The 18,189-nt window shown below is 43.6% G+C and overlaps 1 protein-coding gene across 2 annotated transcripts in view; it reads left to right on the forward strand.

The window, feature by feature from the left end:
• Positions 1 to 18,189, forward strand: part of USP38 (ubiquitin specific peptidase 38) — an 839,905-nt gene that overhangs the window by 573,802 nt on the left and 247,914 nt on the right. For both annotated transcript variants that reach the window (XM_069631202.1, XM_069631201.1), the window contains exons 7-8: positions 5,103 to 5,196; positions 6,256 to 6,362. In XM_069631202.1, the coding sequence (XP_069487303.1) occupies positions 5,103 to 5,196; positions 6,256 to 6,362 (201 nt within the window). The remainder of the gene's footprint in view (positions 1 to 5,102; positions 5,197 to 6,255; positions 6,363 to 18,189) is intronic.

Consider the following 18,189-nt stretch of genomic DNA (forward strand, 5'->3'; position numbering starts at 1 on the left):
CACAAATCTTGCTCGGCCTTTATCCCGCTACACCCTACTTACCGATCCTACCCTCTTAACTTTCAGATCCGCCAGAGCGCCACGGGACCACTCCGGTGGTCATACTGTGCGGTATAAATATCCTTCAACATAACACAACTCACTTCGATTAGATACCATGAACACATAAACTAAGGATCTATCACTCTCACCCAATAACTGGTCAACTTTTCAGGTGTGGTCCGCCACACAACCAGACGGCAACAGGATCAATGCCTCCACAAATGAGACAGCCTTGTCGGGGACGATGAAAAAAATCGCCTCGTTATTGTAGTGGATCTGGAGGTGGGTGGGGAACAGCATGGCATAGGACACATTCCGCTCTGTGCACATTCATCATACCTGCAAATGTCTGCTGCTCTTGTTGCACTGCAAAAGTATAGTCTGGATATATGCGCACAGCGTTTGACCCCATTTTTAGCTCTTTCTCTCTTGCAGCATGCAAAATCAGGTATCTGTCCCTATAGTTCATGATGCGAGCAATGATTGGCCAGGTGTAGTTTCATCGCTTTGGTTTGCCCGCCACTGCCCAGTGAGCACGTTCCATTGTGAAATGCATAGACCACCCTGGGTTATCCAGCAGTTCCTTCAATAGTTTCTCGACCACCACTTCCATGTTGCCTTTCAGTGCGTTCTCCGGCACCCCAATACTACAGACATTGTTCTTGCGCAATCTGGATTCAAAGTCCTTGCATTTCGCCTTGACCTTTCTCGTGTCCTTGCTCAACACTGAGACTGCTGCCTGTAATGTAGTCACATTGTCCTCTGTGGAGCTCAACCAGTGTTCAACATCAGTTACGAGTTGTTTCCTTCTCTAATTGAGCTTGGATGCAGGAGATGTTCAACTTGTTATTAACCTATGCTAACTCTTGTTGCATTGTCTCCGTCATCTGATACACGTCAACCAGAGCTGCCCCCTGAGGTGCTTCAACTGATTCTGTGACAAGAGGATAATCACTCGTGCTCACCGGGGTCTTCAAGGTAGGTTTAGCGAACCGGTCCAATGCGCCTCCTTTCTTCACACCCAAGCCTTTTGTCATTGTGCCTACCAGATATGGGTGAGTACGTGCTCGCCCGTACCACTGGTGCTCCTGGTAAGCTTGCCCCAGCTCCTCACTGCTTCAACTGACTGACTGGTGTTCCTCCTTGGTGCACAATTGCGCTCCCTCAAGCAGTCTGTGGCGCAACGGGGCCTAAGGACATTCCTGGATCTCACTCCATGTCCCCCGCCACTTCAAATTTCACATGCTGCGGTACCTAATTCAATGTTAGCGGTTGGCCGTGCAAAAGTTAGGCCTTGATCCTTGTACCTCTCTGTATTCCCGGGGCAGCCAACTGCTAGCTCCACTCTAGTCAGCAAGCTCCCAGTCAATTCCCAGCTGCCAGGGGAACAGTGCGCTCTTCCTTCATTATGCAGCCCTGCTGAAAATGCTGGTCGGCCCGTTGGCTTCTAGGCTTCCCGACTCCCTCTCACTGCGACGCCCCTACTGCAGGGATCTTCAATGCAGGATACGTTGCGCGCGCCGGCACCACTCTGACAACCGCTTTTCTGTCTGTGAGGCGCCTCATCACAGCCCGGCCGGCGCTCACCCAGGCTTTATCTGCTCCCTGGGACACAGTGCTCTTTAGTGGGAGCCCCAGGAGCAGTCATGCGAGCCAGCCGCCTCCAATCGCCAGCAGTGCCTGATCACAGGCCTATGCTGGCTCGCCCTCACAACACATCCCAGCCAGCATTGCACTCTTACTTGCCCCTCGTCACAGGGCTTGCAGCCTGCTTCGCCCCCCCCCCACCCCCCTGGCGCGTCTGGCAACTGCATCAATTTTTCGCCAACATTCAGGTTGCCGCTCCTCGCTGATGCACCGTAAGCTATATCAGGCTTTTATTTTCCTGATTTTCGGTAGGGGAAGAGCCGGCAGCTGCTTCTGCCGGATAGAGCTGTGGAAAAGGTCTCCCCTCTGCACGGAGCTCAAGTGCGGTCCGCCATCTCATCTCACCACGTAACCGCGTCCCCTCGTATATGCCTTTTATAATATCATGAATAGCTACATTTCACTCGGTGTATTACCTTGTAAGGTAGTCTTTTACACTTGCCTGTATTATACTTGCCTATATTTTTCCCTAATGATTTTGTGTGTTGGGGCTTTCCTAGGCCCGCTATTGATTTACAATTGTTTCTAAGACGCTCAATATCGGAGACCAGTCTCTAAGTGCGGGACCGGGATTTGGACCTACATCGTCTTACTTCCAAGACAAACTCATTGCCCCAGAGCTATTCTCCTGGGGGCTGAGAGGATACTGTTTTATTCTTGTGGAATGCTACTGTTTTATTCCGCAAAGTTCTTAATTGTTTGCAGACATTTCTTGACATTTTATTTTATAATCTTGCAGGAAATACACTTCATAGCCTTGTCTCTGTGCGTTTGTCTGTGATTAGGTGTACCTTCTAGTAGTCTTCTTTCCCTCGAGCTCCCTCTCCCAAGAGTGAAGATAGACTGTTCTATCACGTTACGATTGTGCGAGTTCTGACTACATTTGTGGAAATCCCTGTACACTCACATGTTGGTCTTCTTGAACCTCCTTCATAGAAGACTCAGAAAAACATCCCTAATGCCACTGAAGGCAGATTGATCCCAAAGGTGCATAGAGAGCGAAAGGATTTGAGGAGGCTGGAAGACTCAAAGCAGATATGGGAGCTAAACAACATAAGAAGGTTGAGAGATCAATTGGCGATGAGATCCAAGGGACCCGACATGCCTGAGACTTGACAAGCCAAGGAAAGAATAGTGGCTCGGGTATACCAAGGAGTGAGAGGAGACCCAGACAGAGGGTCAGTGACTAGGGAAGATTTCGAGAGTGAGTAGGCGCTATATCCCAAAGGTAAAGTGAGCTGGAAACTGTATCCCTAGCAGCGGGTTGGGCATTGTTGGACTTGGTGTTTTGGGCACAATATCGCTTCTAGATGCAAAGAGGTGCTTCAGTTCACACACTGACTTATTGCTGGGGCTCTCAAGCGTGTCTGTGCTGTATCCCTGAGACTGTACTTGGTGGACACATCCAGAAGGAGGCCGCTGATTCACTATAACGCATCATGACACCTTTTGCTTAGGAAGTTCAAAGAGGAACTTCTTTTTCAGTTATAGAGAATTCCCTTGGACCATAGGAGTTTATTCCCATATCCATCCTGAAAAATAATGTTTTTGAAATAGATTTTCTCTTGTGTTCTGTTACAACACATTGCCTGGACCGTTGGGTTTTTTCCGCTGTTTGGCTTGGATTTGTCAAGTGATTGGCACTTTAGGGTTCAGAACTGGAACCAAAGCAGCTGAAGGGCCACCGAGTACTCTTTTTTTTCTTCAGGTTTATCTTGTCCACTCTGCTCCCATCTTAAGTGCTTGACTGTGGCTACCTATAGATGACCCAAAGTGGGCTCCGGGGCGTTCCCTGTGCTGCCTAGATTAGGTGCCCACATGAGCCCTAGTCTGCAAATTTCGAATTGATTTTAAATGGGTTGAAACTGCACCTTTATATTAAAATTGTGTCTGTTTTAGTTTCCTAAGTATTGAATTTGTTTGACAGATTTTAACTTCTTGTGTATGGTACTTTTTCTTTTCTGTGTATGAGAGGACTGCATTAACTGTTTCTTAAAATGTTCATAAGAAATTGCTTGATATTTCAATAGCATGATATGGCTTCCCAAGCAGTGCTGTAAGGTAAGATTTTTATTTCAGTGATGAATCTTCCAGACCTCTGTCAACCCCAGGACATTTTGCTGGACTTTCTGATTATTTTTCCCTAATTCCTAGGTGAGTGGGAATCCTTTTCCCCTTTCACCCAGTCTTTTACTCTTTTTATGAGTGACCTTTTTATGTCTCTTGATAGTGTGTGATTGGAGTTGGTTTCCTATAACTTTTGGGCTCTAATTTGTTCTTGGGTGATCTACTTTTCCCAAGAAATAAAGTGGGATTCCTGTCCACTTTACATTTATTTTAGTGAGCCAGCACACCCCACCTTTTGGGGAGTGCTGGGAGGATACAATGTGTCCCCTTGCTTACTTAACTGGTAAACATGTTACAATTACAAGATAACTTGAATGGCTGGTGGCAGTGTAACTACTTTTATGACATTTATTCATTATTACTTGCAGGTTGTCAAATCAGCCACAGTAATGCACAGGAGGGTTCCTTCATTTTTCAGCATTTCTGATTTGCTTGTTGTTTCCTAGGTCGTCTTCTGCAGTCTTAGGCAGGAATGACCTCGGTTGAAGTTGCGTCTTCAGAGGGAATCCTTTGTATTCCCTGCAGAGGCTCCAGAGTGTCTGAGATGGCATTACCGCTAGGGTCAACTACCCTTCAATTATTGTTTGTATTCTAAAAGTACATCTCACCTGGTTTTATGGCCCAAGAATAGTATGTTGCTATTCTGAATGTATAACTATTAGGTTTGACTCACCTTGACTTGCTTCATGCTGCTCTAAATAAGGCTATACCTTGGTTTGTATACCATAGGTATACAACATTGGTTGTTATAATTGTGTTTATATAATGTTACAGTACTTACTTCCACAAGATTTATCTTGGCTTACTTGTATTTAAATAAACACTTTATTTTTTACAATACTTTGTAGGTCAGTGATTCTCTGGACTATATGTATGCTACAATTGCTTTGTACCAAGACAAAGCCCTCTCTCCCTCCTAAGATAAACCTGGCTGCTCTGTCCATGCTTCCCACATTCTCAGGTGGTACGCTTTTATACTAAGAGTGGAGTTTCTGTACTGCCTCAGATATGGTTTTATGAAGCCCTTAGTTGGACTTTAGAAAAACTATCCCCCCCTCCCCCCTTCATTCTGACACATTTAAATTCTAAATCACTGTTAACAGTTGTTTCAAAATTGTTAAACAGGTAGGTTTTGTAGCTTTTTCAATTAGTCACTAGGTGTCTGCATGCTTGGGTATCCTGTTTGTGAGTTTATGCAATGTTTTGATTGTGTATCTAGTGCAAAGGTAAACCGCTGAATGCTTTCTTGAAACGTACGCTTATGGTTCATGTTTTTGCTTTTTCAGTTTTAGGAGGCACGTTTTGTCTTTAAATCTCAATGGCTGCAATTCATTAATGAAGAAATTACAGCACCTGTTTGCCTTTTTGGCACACACTCAGGTACAGTTTTAATTTAAAGACTGAATTAAATAGATTTGTGTCCTAGATTGATACTGTGACCAACAACCTGTAATAAAGAAAGATGCACCCTCATCATGGATAGTCTGTATCGCTGCATTTTATTAGCAAACCCTCTGAAGTTGTCAAGTATAATTTTTCACAGCGATGAAGCTCTCAGTTGAAAAGATATTCATCAAAATTACGTGGCCCTAATTAGTTACTTCAAACTTCAGTGGTAGTGAAGAAAAAGCCTGAAGATGCTGGTGCGGCACCATTCCTTCAGACAGTGTGTTGATGAACTCTATATTGTCTTTTAATCACAGACTGTTGCACCTGCCCAAGCCGCCTCTTTTTATGTCCATGCATTCATGCCATAGATTGCCCAGTCCATAATGCAGTATTAAGTAGTCTCAATGTATGCTGTAGGTCCAAAGCGTGTTTATAGGTGTTTGAAAGGAGTTGAAATTAACGGCTGCCCTAGAATGTTTGCACTCTCCTACAGATACATTCCAATCTCAAATGTATTTTTCAAAGCCGTAATGGTGTCGGACAATAAGGCCCATTCATGGATAGCATTACAGAAGACTAGAATTAAACACTGCTTGGTTATCTTCTTCCCCATGAAATGCAGTCGATGTACTACCAGGAACATTTGACACATTTTCCCTTTTTATTCCTATATTTAAAAGAGCTGTCTGATCTTTAGCTGCAGTATTCTGCATTGCTGCCCCTTTCAGTATTTGTACTTTCCTCAAATGTTTCGTTGCCATGATCTCATGCGTTTTCTGGATAAGGCGTTTGTCAGTGTACTCCGATTTTTAAAGTGAAATTCTGAATTAATTTCCAGATCTTAAAAACAAGACTGTGACAAATAGAACAGGGATTGTAAATGTTAATATTCTTATATGTAATGTACTTTATCGTATGCCTGCTTTATGTTGCTTTTCCTTTTACTCTGTAAACAAGACTACTTTTCTCTGGTACTGTCTTGATCAATCTCAATGCTTTTTGGAAAGTTCTCGCTATTTCACACTTTGTTTTTCTTACTGTCTAATTCAGAGAGAGGCGTATGCACCTCAGGTTTTCTTCGAGGCTTCCAGACCTCCCTGGTTTACTCCTAGATCTCAGCAAGACTGCTCTGAATACCTCCGGTTTCTTCTCGACAGGTACTCTTGAGGAATGTTTGTCCTATTGAAGCATACTGTATTTTTCTGAAATCATTTGTGAACTATTAAGGTGGATCTTTTAAAGACCTTGTTGAACCGAGGATCTTGGAGTTATACGATATACAAGAAGTAAATAGAGACCATCTTTTTGAAAATTAATTTATTCCAAAATACAAGGAAATTGAAAATATGACACAATCAATACAAAGCATAACAATTCAAAAATATCGAACATCTTTTTGCAGTAGTACAGGAAACAGAGAATGAGACAAAAAAACGGGAGGCCGATTGGGCTGTATATTAGTTTCTGAAGCTTGTGGATCTTCTTGGAATCACATGCTATGCATAGGGCAACATGTAATGGTAATGGCGGAGTATTGCATGACTTGTTTTCGAAATTCGAAAAGGGACATCCACTGTGTGTGTTTGTAATACTATCCTTTGTGTGATGTGTATTGTACCCATGTCCATCATGCGTAGAGGTCCCTCAGATTGTTTTTTTTCCCACTATCTTAGTGTTGCTATTTGCAGTTTCCTGGCTAACACAGTTTATTATAAAAAGTTATAATATTAAATTAGCCATTCAAGCCTTTGCTTGCTAACTGTTTCAATGATCATTCGTCAGTGGCTTTCGACGAACCGCTTCAGTTCTAAACCTTCGACGGGAGATCATCGCCTCTCGAATGTCGACTTCAGCCTACATCAGGCATCTGCCTGTTACAGTAGGGAGAGTGGGGGTGGTCATTTACTCTTGCACACAGAGAATGTCTTTTCCTCTTTCTCCAATTTCCATTGATCGTCGTGCTGCCTTTTACATTAATTGAAAACACACCATTTAAATGTTACCTGTCCTGCAGCTGTAAATATCCCTGGAACAACACGCACTGTGTGTGCATTCATTGCCTCCCTAGAGAAAGCTCAGCGAAACTCTGCAAATCGTGTAAACTCTTTAAACCCAAAACATTGAAGGACCGGCGTACTGAACGTTGGGCTGCTCACGCCATGAAGGCCGAGGCATCCATTGATGTGCCAACACACGCTGAAGTGTCAGAGGATGATCCAGGCAGCTACAGTGCACATAGTAACGCAGAAGGCAATATGGGTTCATCAGAATACCAAGTGCCAGCCAACATCATTCCTTTCGCGTTACGAAAAGCAAGGGCCGGCATCTAAACTCTCGACGCATGTCCACAGTACATTGAAACTGCAACTACGTTTAAAACATGTTTCTAAAGTATTTTTAAAACAAACTCAAACAAAATCAGGGGATCTTTCAACGCCCATTGATGTCGCCTCGAAAGACACCCATTACACTCCTTCACCCTCTACCTTAACAGAAGCTTTTCACGCTGTCGGCAAGGATTCCACGGATCCTTTTCAGTTTTAAGATGTCCCCAGCTTGTGTCAGAAAAGTTTGGAAGGACAATGAAACTAATTCCTTGCTTGGACTATGGACAGGCACCATGATCAATTTGCAGACCCAAAGGGGCGAGGGCGAACCTCCTGTTAAAACAGAAAGGTTGCACTCATTACACCCTCTCCCCGACACATCTTCAACTCAAACAGCCCCTACACATGGTCAAGACACATCAGGTGATTTATACATCATTGATGCCCAACAGGGTGACCAATATCCACAAGATTAACAATTCACACAGGATCAGTATTATGAGGACGAAGATCGAGACATATGTATTTCCTTCACCCGAAGACCAAGAACAACCCATCACTGATTCCCATATAGATAATCAGCTACAATATAATGAGCGACTTACTAAAGCAGCAGAGCATTTTAAAATTGACACTCAAGAAGCCCTGCAGGACACACTTTGTGGACGACATTTTGGGGAATGAAAAGTCAGTCACACAGTTTATACCCTTACGTCAATCAGTACAAAGACGTATTCAACCATCTTTGCTGACTCCATCATTAATCAGAGCTGTTCATCCTAGAATCGAAAACTTTTAAGCCTGCTCTTACAGATCCCCTCTACATAAGGGGACAACTTAAACATGATTCCTTGGTTATAGCACCCAAAAGAAAGATGGCAGGTACTTCGCTAGCATCCGCAGAAGCACTCCCTGAAAAGGAAAGTAAAAATCTATAAATATTAGGCAGAAAAGTGGCTACGTCTGCAGCGTACCAGACACTCAACAATACCACCTTGTTGGCAAGTTATAACTGCTACATGTGGGACACTGTTAAACAACAACTCGATGCAGTCCCTGAGCCCTTAAAATCGAAAATGCTTAAGTCAGTGTCTGAGGGTAAGCAAGTTGCCAACTGCATTCTCAGAAATAACTTGGATGCAGCAGACTATGCTGGTCGCCTTATTGCAGAAGGTACACTTTTAAAACCAATTGGGGTTCAAACTAGAGACACAAGCTACTTTGTTAAATATGGCCATTGAACCCAGTATTCTTTTTGGCAAAGCTGTTGATGATGCACTCAAAAGTGCAAAGGAAGAACAGGAGACGGTAATGTCTTCAGGGCAAATAACAAACAAACACCTATATAAAACAAGGGGTGTTAAACACACGCCGCTCCTTTCGCTGGCAGGGATTCCCACGTTCCCATGGTTACAATCCAGGACAGTGCTCTTGGGTCAACTCTCTGAGCCAATCCAACCCTTAACAGTCAAACCTTCAAAGGGGCTGTAGAGGGGTTTAGAGGTAGAGCCACCACTGCTAGAGGCACCTCCACCACTAAGCAATGACATTCCAGTCCAGGGAGGACATCCCATCGGATCAATGGGTGTTATCTACAGTGGCAGCGGGTTACTCAATCGAGTTTCTGGAGTAAACCCAACATCATCCACCAAGACACACCGGAAGATGTCTCTGCAACATCAAAAAATCCTACATGATGAAATCATGTCTCTTCTTCGTAAAAGGCGCAATAGAGCTAGGTTCAGCTCGCTAGGTAAACAAGGGTATCTATTCAGTGTACTTCCTAGTGCCAATGAAAGCTTTAACTATGCACCCTTTGTTATACCTCCGTCCAGCCAACACGTATGTGAAGCCACAAATGTTTGAATGACAACACTGAAAGAATTAATACCGCTCTTGAAAAAAACGATTTCACGGCAACATTGGACATGAAAGATGCATACTTTAATATTTCAATGCTGTATGCACACCGAAAGTACCTTTGCTTCCAACTTGGAAATACCAAATATCAGTCCAAGGTGCTGCCCTTGCCCATTTCATCAGCGCCAAGGGTGTTCACCAGTAGTAGCCGTGGTAGCAGCACACCTGCGAAGACAATCCATCCCAGTGTACCCTTATCTAGACGACTGCCTCATAACAGGAGAAATACCACAAATGTGTCAAACTCACGCAACAATCATCTATTGTTCCAGTTGGGGTTCTCAATCATCCAGAAAGTCAAGTGTCGTACCCAGTCAAGTTAAACAATTACTTGGAGCAGTACACAAAAGGTCTTAGTATTTCCCTCAAACGAAAGGGTCTAGAACATGCTGTTCTAGATACCTCGTTATGTGGCCGGTCGTTAGATAACCGCGCACAAAGCAATGTGCCTGCTCAGGATGATGACTCCTTGCATACATCTAGTCCTACACGCATGTCTGCGCATGCGCCCGGTGCAAGAGTGGCTACAGTGGTCTCATGCAAGCAGGCAGTGGAGCGATTTAATGGTTGTTTAGCATACCTTGGTACAGGCTCTGTGCTGTTGGACCAAAGAAAATATGTTAAAAGGGAAATTCTTTCACAATCCACCAGTGTAGGCCACTCTCACAACAGACGCCTCACTCTCCGTGTGGGGAGCACATTACCTTCATCACGCTGTTCACAGCGTGTGGACACAGTTAACCGCAAAGAATCGCATCAACCTACTAGAATTGCTAGCAGTCCTCGATGCCTTACAAGCATTTCAGCAACACTTAGCAGGGCAAACAGTTCTAGTCTTTACAGACAGTGCCACTGCCATATTTTATCTCAACAAACTGGGCGGGACACACTCTAAGTCTCTCCAAGTTAGCCCAAAAGATTTGGAAATGGTCTCTCAGACACACCATTTTACTATTGTCACAACATGTTCCAGGGAATACAATTCACTAGCAGACACGTTAAGCAGAAATCTTCAGCTTCCTACAGAACTCAAGTTACAAATTCACACAGATATTTTACACAATATCGTCACCCAGTGGTGGCATCCACATCTAAATCTGTTTGCAACACAGCAAAATGCACATTGCCCAGACTTTGCATACAGGTTTACTCACCCAAGGTACAAGGGAAACGCCCTGTGGATAAGCTGGTATGGGAAATTTGCTTACGCTTTTCCATCGACACTTCTCCTCAACAAGATAGTGCACCAGGAACAAGTCACTCTTCTAATAGCTCCAATGTGGGCTCGACAACCATGGTTTCCACACCTACTCAAACTGGCGATTTGTAAACCAATAAAGCTTCTGTGTCCATACAACATGTTGTCCCAACACAGGACAACATTCAATGCATACCCTCACAATCTGAACTTGGCAGCCTGGCTCCTGAAGTCATAGAGTCTGGACATTTAAACCTTCCACAAACGTGGATGGGCATCCGAAAAGAGGCACGGAAACCAAAGACAAGACGCTGCTATTTTAACAAATGGAAAGGATTTGTGATTTGGTGCAAATCATGCAACATCAATCAGTTAACTGTTTCCCTTCACTTTACGCTATATGCTTTACCTTCTAGACTCTGGTGTAGTCTTCAATCCCCCCAAAGTGCATTTAGTAGCACTCTCTGCTTGCACTACGGCACAAAACAGTGTCATTGTGGAAAGTTCCAGTGAACAAAGCTTTCATGGATGTTAAGACTATAGCCTCCAATTTCAAATCCACCTCCTAGGTGGGACCTAACTGTTGTTCTCACGCAACTCATGGATCAACCTTTTGAACCAATGCACAAGACTAGTCTTAGACATCTAAATTAGAAGACTGCTTTTCTTGTGGCAATCACTTCAACAAGAAGGGCCAGTGAACTACAAGCCCCCTCCGTACAAGATCCCTTCATTACTATTCACAAAGACAAGGTGGTTCTCAGAACCCATGTTAACCAATCCATTGGACTTCCAGCTTTTTTCCAACACCCAATTAATTCAGCTGAACAAAGTCTTCATACGGTAGATATAAGGAGAGCAGTTATGTACTACCTAACAAGGACTAAACCACTTCGGAAAACAGATCAGCTCTTTGTTTCCATAGCAGCCGGTAGAGAAGGAGATCATGTCTCTAAGACTATCTCAAAATGGATAGCCAAATGCCAACTTTGCTACTCACTATCAAAAAAATCCATACATTTCAAACTGAGAGCCCACTCTACTCAAGGCACAGGGGCTACTCTAGCGTTCATTGCAAATGTTTAATTTGCAAAGCTGCTACCTGGAGTTCTATTCACACATTTACACAACACTAATGCATAGATACACTCTAAGGCAGATTCACAGGTGGGTCAAGCAGTGTTAAGACATCTATTTGCCTATGTACGTTCACACAACCCACTTCCTTAGGTACTGCTTGCTAATCCATGCATAGCATGCGATTCTAAGAAGAACCACAAGCCTCAGAAGGCAAACATTACTTAGTGTAATCGTATTTCTGATGCTTGTATCTGAATAGATTCACATGCACCCACTCTTCCTCCCCTCCTTGAGTTGAAGGTGCACAGATGTCTTTCACCTTTATCTTTTGCACTTCGAATTTCTTGTAGTCGCTGTTAGGTAAAAATTGGTGCAGTCACACTTTGTGAGACTACGTGACACTTATCTGCATGGTATTGGGTCACCCACCTTCTAGTATAGGGATGTACTACACAAGTTGGTAGTGTGACTGAGCAGCCAGGCCTATCTCAAGAGGGATAAATGTGAGCTGCAGAGCTGTACAAATGAAATTTGTCAATACAAGTAACCAAGTAACACTTACACTCAAGGTTTCAGTTATAAATAGTTATTTATTTAACATCAATTTTTAAATAAGTATTCTTTAAAAAGGCAATTTGTTGTACATAGGCTTTAAAATTACTTTTCAGAATCAAAACAAGTTAGTGGATAATCTTTGGATATGCTTCTTACACAATTCCTACACCCTTAGGTGACTTCAATCACAAGGACAGTAATGGAATTTATATATCACACTAGTAAACTTTGCAGATTCTGAGGTTTGTAGAAAGGAAAGGATTAGGGAAGTAAAAAGGTTAGAACAGTTTCTCTGAAAATGTAAGGACAACAAAATCCTCCAATGAAGTCTAGATAAGCCTTTCCCAGAAGCACCAGTACACAACAGGCTACCACCTATGAGGGGTGAACAATATCAAAGTCAATGGAGTTAGAAGAGTCTTCAGGGAGCCAGGACAGCCAAAGTAATTTGGGTCTATGGATCTGATGCACTTCGTAGATCAAAGACTTGCACAAGGTTAGAGAGGTTCAATAAAATCACTGTAGGGTCACAAGCTGTAAACTTGTGGGAAGGAAGTTGAATCAACTCGAAAAGAAAGTAAGCCAATACAATTCCCAAATGAGAAAAGCTCGGCTAGAGGCAGTGAGGTAAGTACCCCAAGCCTAAACGGTACCTCTGGTTAGAAGAAGAGTGGTCCAGCTGGATTCTGTCTTGCTACAGCGGTGCATACCCTTGTTCCTGAGCCTCAGTCGTGGGGACAAGAGGGAGGACGTCTGGAGGGCTCCTGCGGCTGTACTTGGGAGGTCGTCGGCAGCTACGGGCTCTTTTCGGTTCAGCTGCACTTTGCGGTTTCAGCGCTTAGCAAACAGCACTGATGCGGATCACAGATAACGGTTGAACTTCCTTCAGTCGTTCGGTTCTGCACTCTGGTGAGGGGACTCTGGATCTGGTACTGCTTCTAGAGGGTCCTTAAGAGGCTCCTGGAGTTTCTACCCAGATGTGTTACCGCTGAAGACCTTTCACTTGATTAGACACTTGACCCTGGCAGTGGGATTCTGAAGCAACGGAGAGGCACAGCAAGTCAGGGATAGTGGTCCAGTGGAGTTTGTCTCTGGGTTAGTTGGTCCCACTAACCCAAGGGGAGTGGTTGTTCCGTCCCGAACTTCTCTGTCGAGGTGAAAAAGGAGTTAAGCACAGCAGCAGGGCTTCACTGGGCAATTCAAAGGTCCAGGAGGTTGCAGCAAGCTTTGTTTGTGGTTTCTTTGTCAGGGGTTTCTCCCAGTGGTCGACTCAGCCTGTAGTCCCAAAAACCTCTCCTTTTAAGCAGGTTTCTTCCATTCATGCACAGCCTACGCTGTCAGTCACACAGCAGGGTGGATGTCCTGAAAGGACAGCCTACCTGCCAATCAGGACTAGTTGCATTCAGGCATTCCTAGAGACAAAGGACAGGGGAGTTTCGGGACCCTCCCTCACATCCTGTCTTTCCAGACACACTGGAGCCAGGGGCAGGCTTCAGAGCTGAAGCCTGCCAAAGGCAAGACAAACAAAGGGCTCAAACCTGTCTCAACGCACAGAGTAAACCCCAAGAAAGACCTCACACACAGAAAATGGTGAAAAATGAAGACGCAGGCCATTTTGACAAAATGATCACTCGTGGGTGCTGTACTGCAGCTGAGGGGTGAGCCTGCGGTAGAAAAGCACAATTGTAGGAAAAAGTAAAACACTGCCGCCAGCCATTTAATGTATTGAGGGTAACCTACAAATGTTTCATGAGAATGTAGGATAAGGGGCTACTAGGTAACACCCCTGCACTCCACATAAGATGGTGTGTGCTGGACCGACATAGAGAAAAAGCAAGTAAAGTCAATTTCACTTTACCGTTCTTGGGAAGTCTAGTTCACCTAAGAAAAGGTATTTAAATCTTATGTGAAATCTAAAGGATTTCTCAATGACACTTCACTGAAGGTGCCGCGTGACACCATACATAAAGCAGATGCCTACGTAGTTTCAGACTCCAAAAACATTGAAAACACAAAATCAAAATCTGGTAACACCCAAGAGAGTGGGAAAATGTCTCACTCACTCCAGGGTTAAAATTAAAAAGTCCCAAGTCCACAAAAGAGCTGGGGGCCTCTAAGGTTGAGGGGAATTAACACAGAAATTAGAATTCTCTCTAAGACTTGCGCAAACACTTCATGCTTCCTCATCTGAGAAACAAAACGATCTGAGGGACCTCAATGTGTGAAGGACCATGGGTACAGTACGCGTCACACAAGGGATAGTATTACAAACCCGCCCAGTTGACGTCCCTTTTAGAATTTTGAAAACAAGTCATACAATACTTTGCGACTACCACTAGATGCTGCCCTAGCTAGAGCATGTGAATCCGAGCAGATACAAGTATCCGAAATACGAATTATGGCAATTGATGTAAGCCTTATTAGACGTTCCCTAAATAACCACTTCAGTTTCATTATTGTGCATTAGTGCAGCTGAATGGCGATTGTATTACATTAAATGAATTTCTTTTTTTTAAATCATATTCATATTAAAATGAGCCATACTAAAATCATTCACAGGCACATATACCAATAGTCAACTTGCATATTTCAGCATAATGCCTAGAGTAATAGGCCAGACCTTCAGATCATTCATCAGGTTAATCATCCAGTGATTCAACAGTGTTTGGCAAGATAGTATGCAGTACCTAGCCATGACTTCTTGGCAATAGTTAACCCAACCTTTGGTATAAGCATGTACTACACAAGTTGGTAGAATGATTGAGGAGCCAGGGTTTTCTCAAGAGAGGTCTATGTGTGCTGTGGGGTTATTACATAGAGATTCACAGTGATAAGTATCCAAATAAACACACTCAAGGTTTCTTGATTAAACACGTATTTATTAATTTAACAGTCAGTTGAATAAGCCTTCTTTAGAAGGGAGCAAATATATGTAACACAGAAATACACTCTGTTTCAATAAATCAGTAGATACCCTTTTGGGATGACACACAGATACATCCTACACCCTGAGGTGACTTAAATAACTAGGACACTGTGAACATTGATATATCACTGGCACATTTAGAGCAATACTGAGGTTAGTGTAAAAAGGAAAGGATGAGGGAATAAAACAATGGTCAACACATATTCTTATGCAGGTAAGTACTTTTGATCCTCCCAGTGGAAAGTAAAATAACCCTTTCCCAGCTACACAAGTCATAGAATGTGTGACTTTTGTTGAGGGATAGTTAAAGCACAAAGTCAGAAGATAGTGTCTTTCATGGAGCCAGGACAGCTAATGTTAATTGAGCAAAGTCTAGGGGAGCTGAAACAGTAAAACGTCTTGCACAATGTTTTAGAAGTCTTTGTAGAAAATGAAATCACTGTTGGGCCACATGCTGGAAGGCTTGTGAGGGGCAAAGCTGCAAGCAACACTGCAATGGCAACCAAGACGAGTCTCAACTGAGAGCTAGCAAGGCTACACAACAAGAGGTAAGCAACCCCTTAGTTTACAGTACCTTAGGTCTGAAGAAATTGGTTCCAGCTGGCTTCTGTTTCAGTTGTAGGATGGCAGATCCTGTTGTTCCTGGGCCTCAGTCTTGGGGAGAAGGGGGAGGACGTCTGGGGATTCCCACACTATGAATTGAAGGTCGGCGGCAGCAATAGGCAAACTTCAGATCAGCAGCACTTCGCAGTTTCAGCTTCTTCGTGAATAGCACCACCGCAGTTCTCGGATACCTTATGAACTTTCCTCGCATCTGGGGGTCCAGCACTCTGTTGAGGTGGCTCAGGCTTGGTCAGTCCTGCTTCATGGGAGTCCGGAGGATCTTCCTGGAGCTTGGGTCAGACTTAAAAACAAGACACTCGATTCTTGTGTTCCTCTCCCTGGCAATTGGTTTCTGCAGCAGCAATGGAAGTACAGCCAGCTCTGAGACGATTTCCAGATGAGTTCGTCTTGGGGTCGATTGGTCCCACCAACCCAAGGGGAGAAGTCGGCCTTTGCAGGGCTTCTGTAGTCGAGGTGAATTCGGAGCACAGGAGCTGCAGCAGGTGTCTCTTCCAAGTTCTTCTTTGAATTCCTTCGTCCAGTGGTCGACTCTGCCTTCCAAGCAAAAGAACTTGCCTTTTATTCTTGTTTCTCCCATTCATTTGCAGCCTAGCTGTCAATCACACAGCAGGGTGGCTGTCTTTAAAGGACAGTCACCCTGCCAGCTGGCCAATCACCCTTCGGTGCATTCCTGTAACCAAGGGAATTAAGCAAAGGGAGTTTCGGGCACCTCCTTCACTTCCTGCCCCTGCCAGACACGCAGGAGCCAGTGGCGGGCTTCACTGGTGAATCCCGCCAAAGACAAAACGAACAAATTGACCAAACATGGTTTGGCGCAGAGTAAATCTCAAGAAGGACCTTTCCAAAAAGAAATGGCGAAAAAAGAAGACTGGGGCCATTTTGACAAAATGGGCACCCATGGGTGCTTTACTGCAGCTGCAATTTCAGCCCGCTGTAGATGCACTCAATGGTAGTAAAAAGTAAACCACTGCCACCAGCCATTAATTGTAAAAAGGATAACATAAAAATGTAACATGAGAAACTAGACAAAGGGGTTACTAAGTAACCCCTCAAGCACCCTATTGTAAGATAGATTGTGCTGGGTCTAGAAAGTTACAAAATGTAAGCAAGTCAATTTCACTTCACTTCTCTTGGAAACAGTAGTTTCACCAAGAGAAGGTATTTAAAACTTAGGGAAATCTGGATGGGTTCCGTGTGTCACTGCACTGAAGGTGCTGTGTGACACAATATAAAAATATGCCTATGGAGTTTGTAATACTCCAAAGCCACAAGAAACAGAGTTCACATTAAACAAAAATGCATGAGAGAATGGGGAAAAAGGTCTCACTCTCTCCAGGATAGAAATTAAAAGTCCTAACGTCCAGCAAAAAGAGCTGGGGGTCTCCAAGGTAGAAGGGAATTAGCACATTTCTGAGAATTCTCCCTAACCAACGGGTTTAGTATCTGGTTAACACTGCTTTTGAACAAAACCAATTGAAGGGGCCAGATTATATAGTGGAATGGGAACCTCTGTTAATGCACACAAACACATCTAAACCCCCAACTTCCCCTAATACACATCTGAATGTTTAAAAACCCTTGGAGTGTTTTTTGATGCCCATCTGACTTTTCAGAAGCATGTGGCAGATCTCAAATCATCATGTGCCTTTTTTACACACCTTCTATGGCAAATACGTCCCTATCTATCCGAAGCTAACAGAGCACTAATTGCAGCGGCGATAGTCAATACTAAACTAGACTATTGCAATTGCATTTTTATAGGAACTACTAAATGCAATATCAAGAGCCTCCAAACTATCCAAAATTGAGCAGTCCCAGCTGTGTGTGGGTTCGAGAAGTCAATCACACATTACAGAACATCGGAAAAGACTACACTGGCTCTTTATAGAGCAACAACTAATCTTTAAGGGGCTAGTTATAGTCTTTAAATGTTTATCGGGTAGTGCTCCTGAATACCGTAAAACTAGAATAAAAATGGCTACACCTAAATCTAGCCTACGCTCCAACAATCAGATGTTACTGACCCAACCACGCACAACCACGGAAAAAACTTGGCGGAGCAAGTTTTGACGCCTGGGATCCAAGAAATTGTAATGTGATTCTGCTTATCTGAAACAATGTGCACCTCTGGAGCAGTTTAGAAAGCGTCTTAAGACTCTTCTGTTTGAAGTTTAAAGTTGGATATTTGTTTCTAATGACCTGCCTCTGTTCAAGACCCTGCGTGTCATTTTATTTAAAAATGGTGACTTAATCCCTCTATTGGGATTTATTTGTCTCTTTGTTGTCTCATGTGAGCACCCTGAGACCCTTGGGTGAGAGTTGTGCTATACAAAAAACTATTTAGTTAGTTAGGG

The sequence above is a fragment of the Ambystoma mexicanum genome, chromosome 6q (assembly GCF_040938575.1).
Source record: "Ambystoma mexicanum isolate Mex_15411 chromosome 6q, UKY_AmexF1_1, whole genome shotgun sequence".
In the NCBI taxonomy this organism is placed as follows: Eukaryota; Metazoa; Chordata; class Amphibia; order Caudata; family Ambystomatidae; genus Ambystoma; species Ambystoma mexicanum.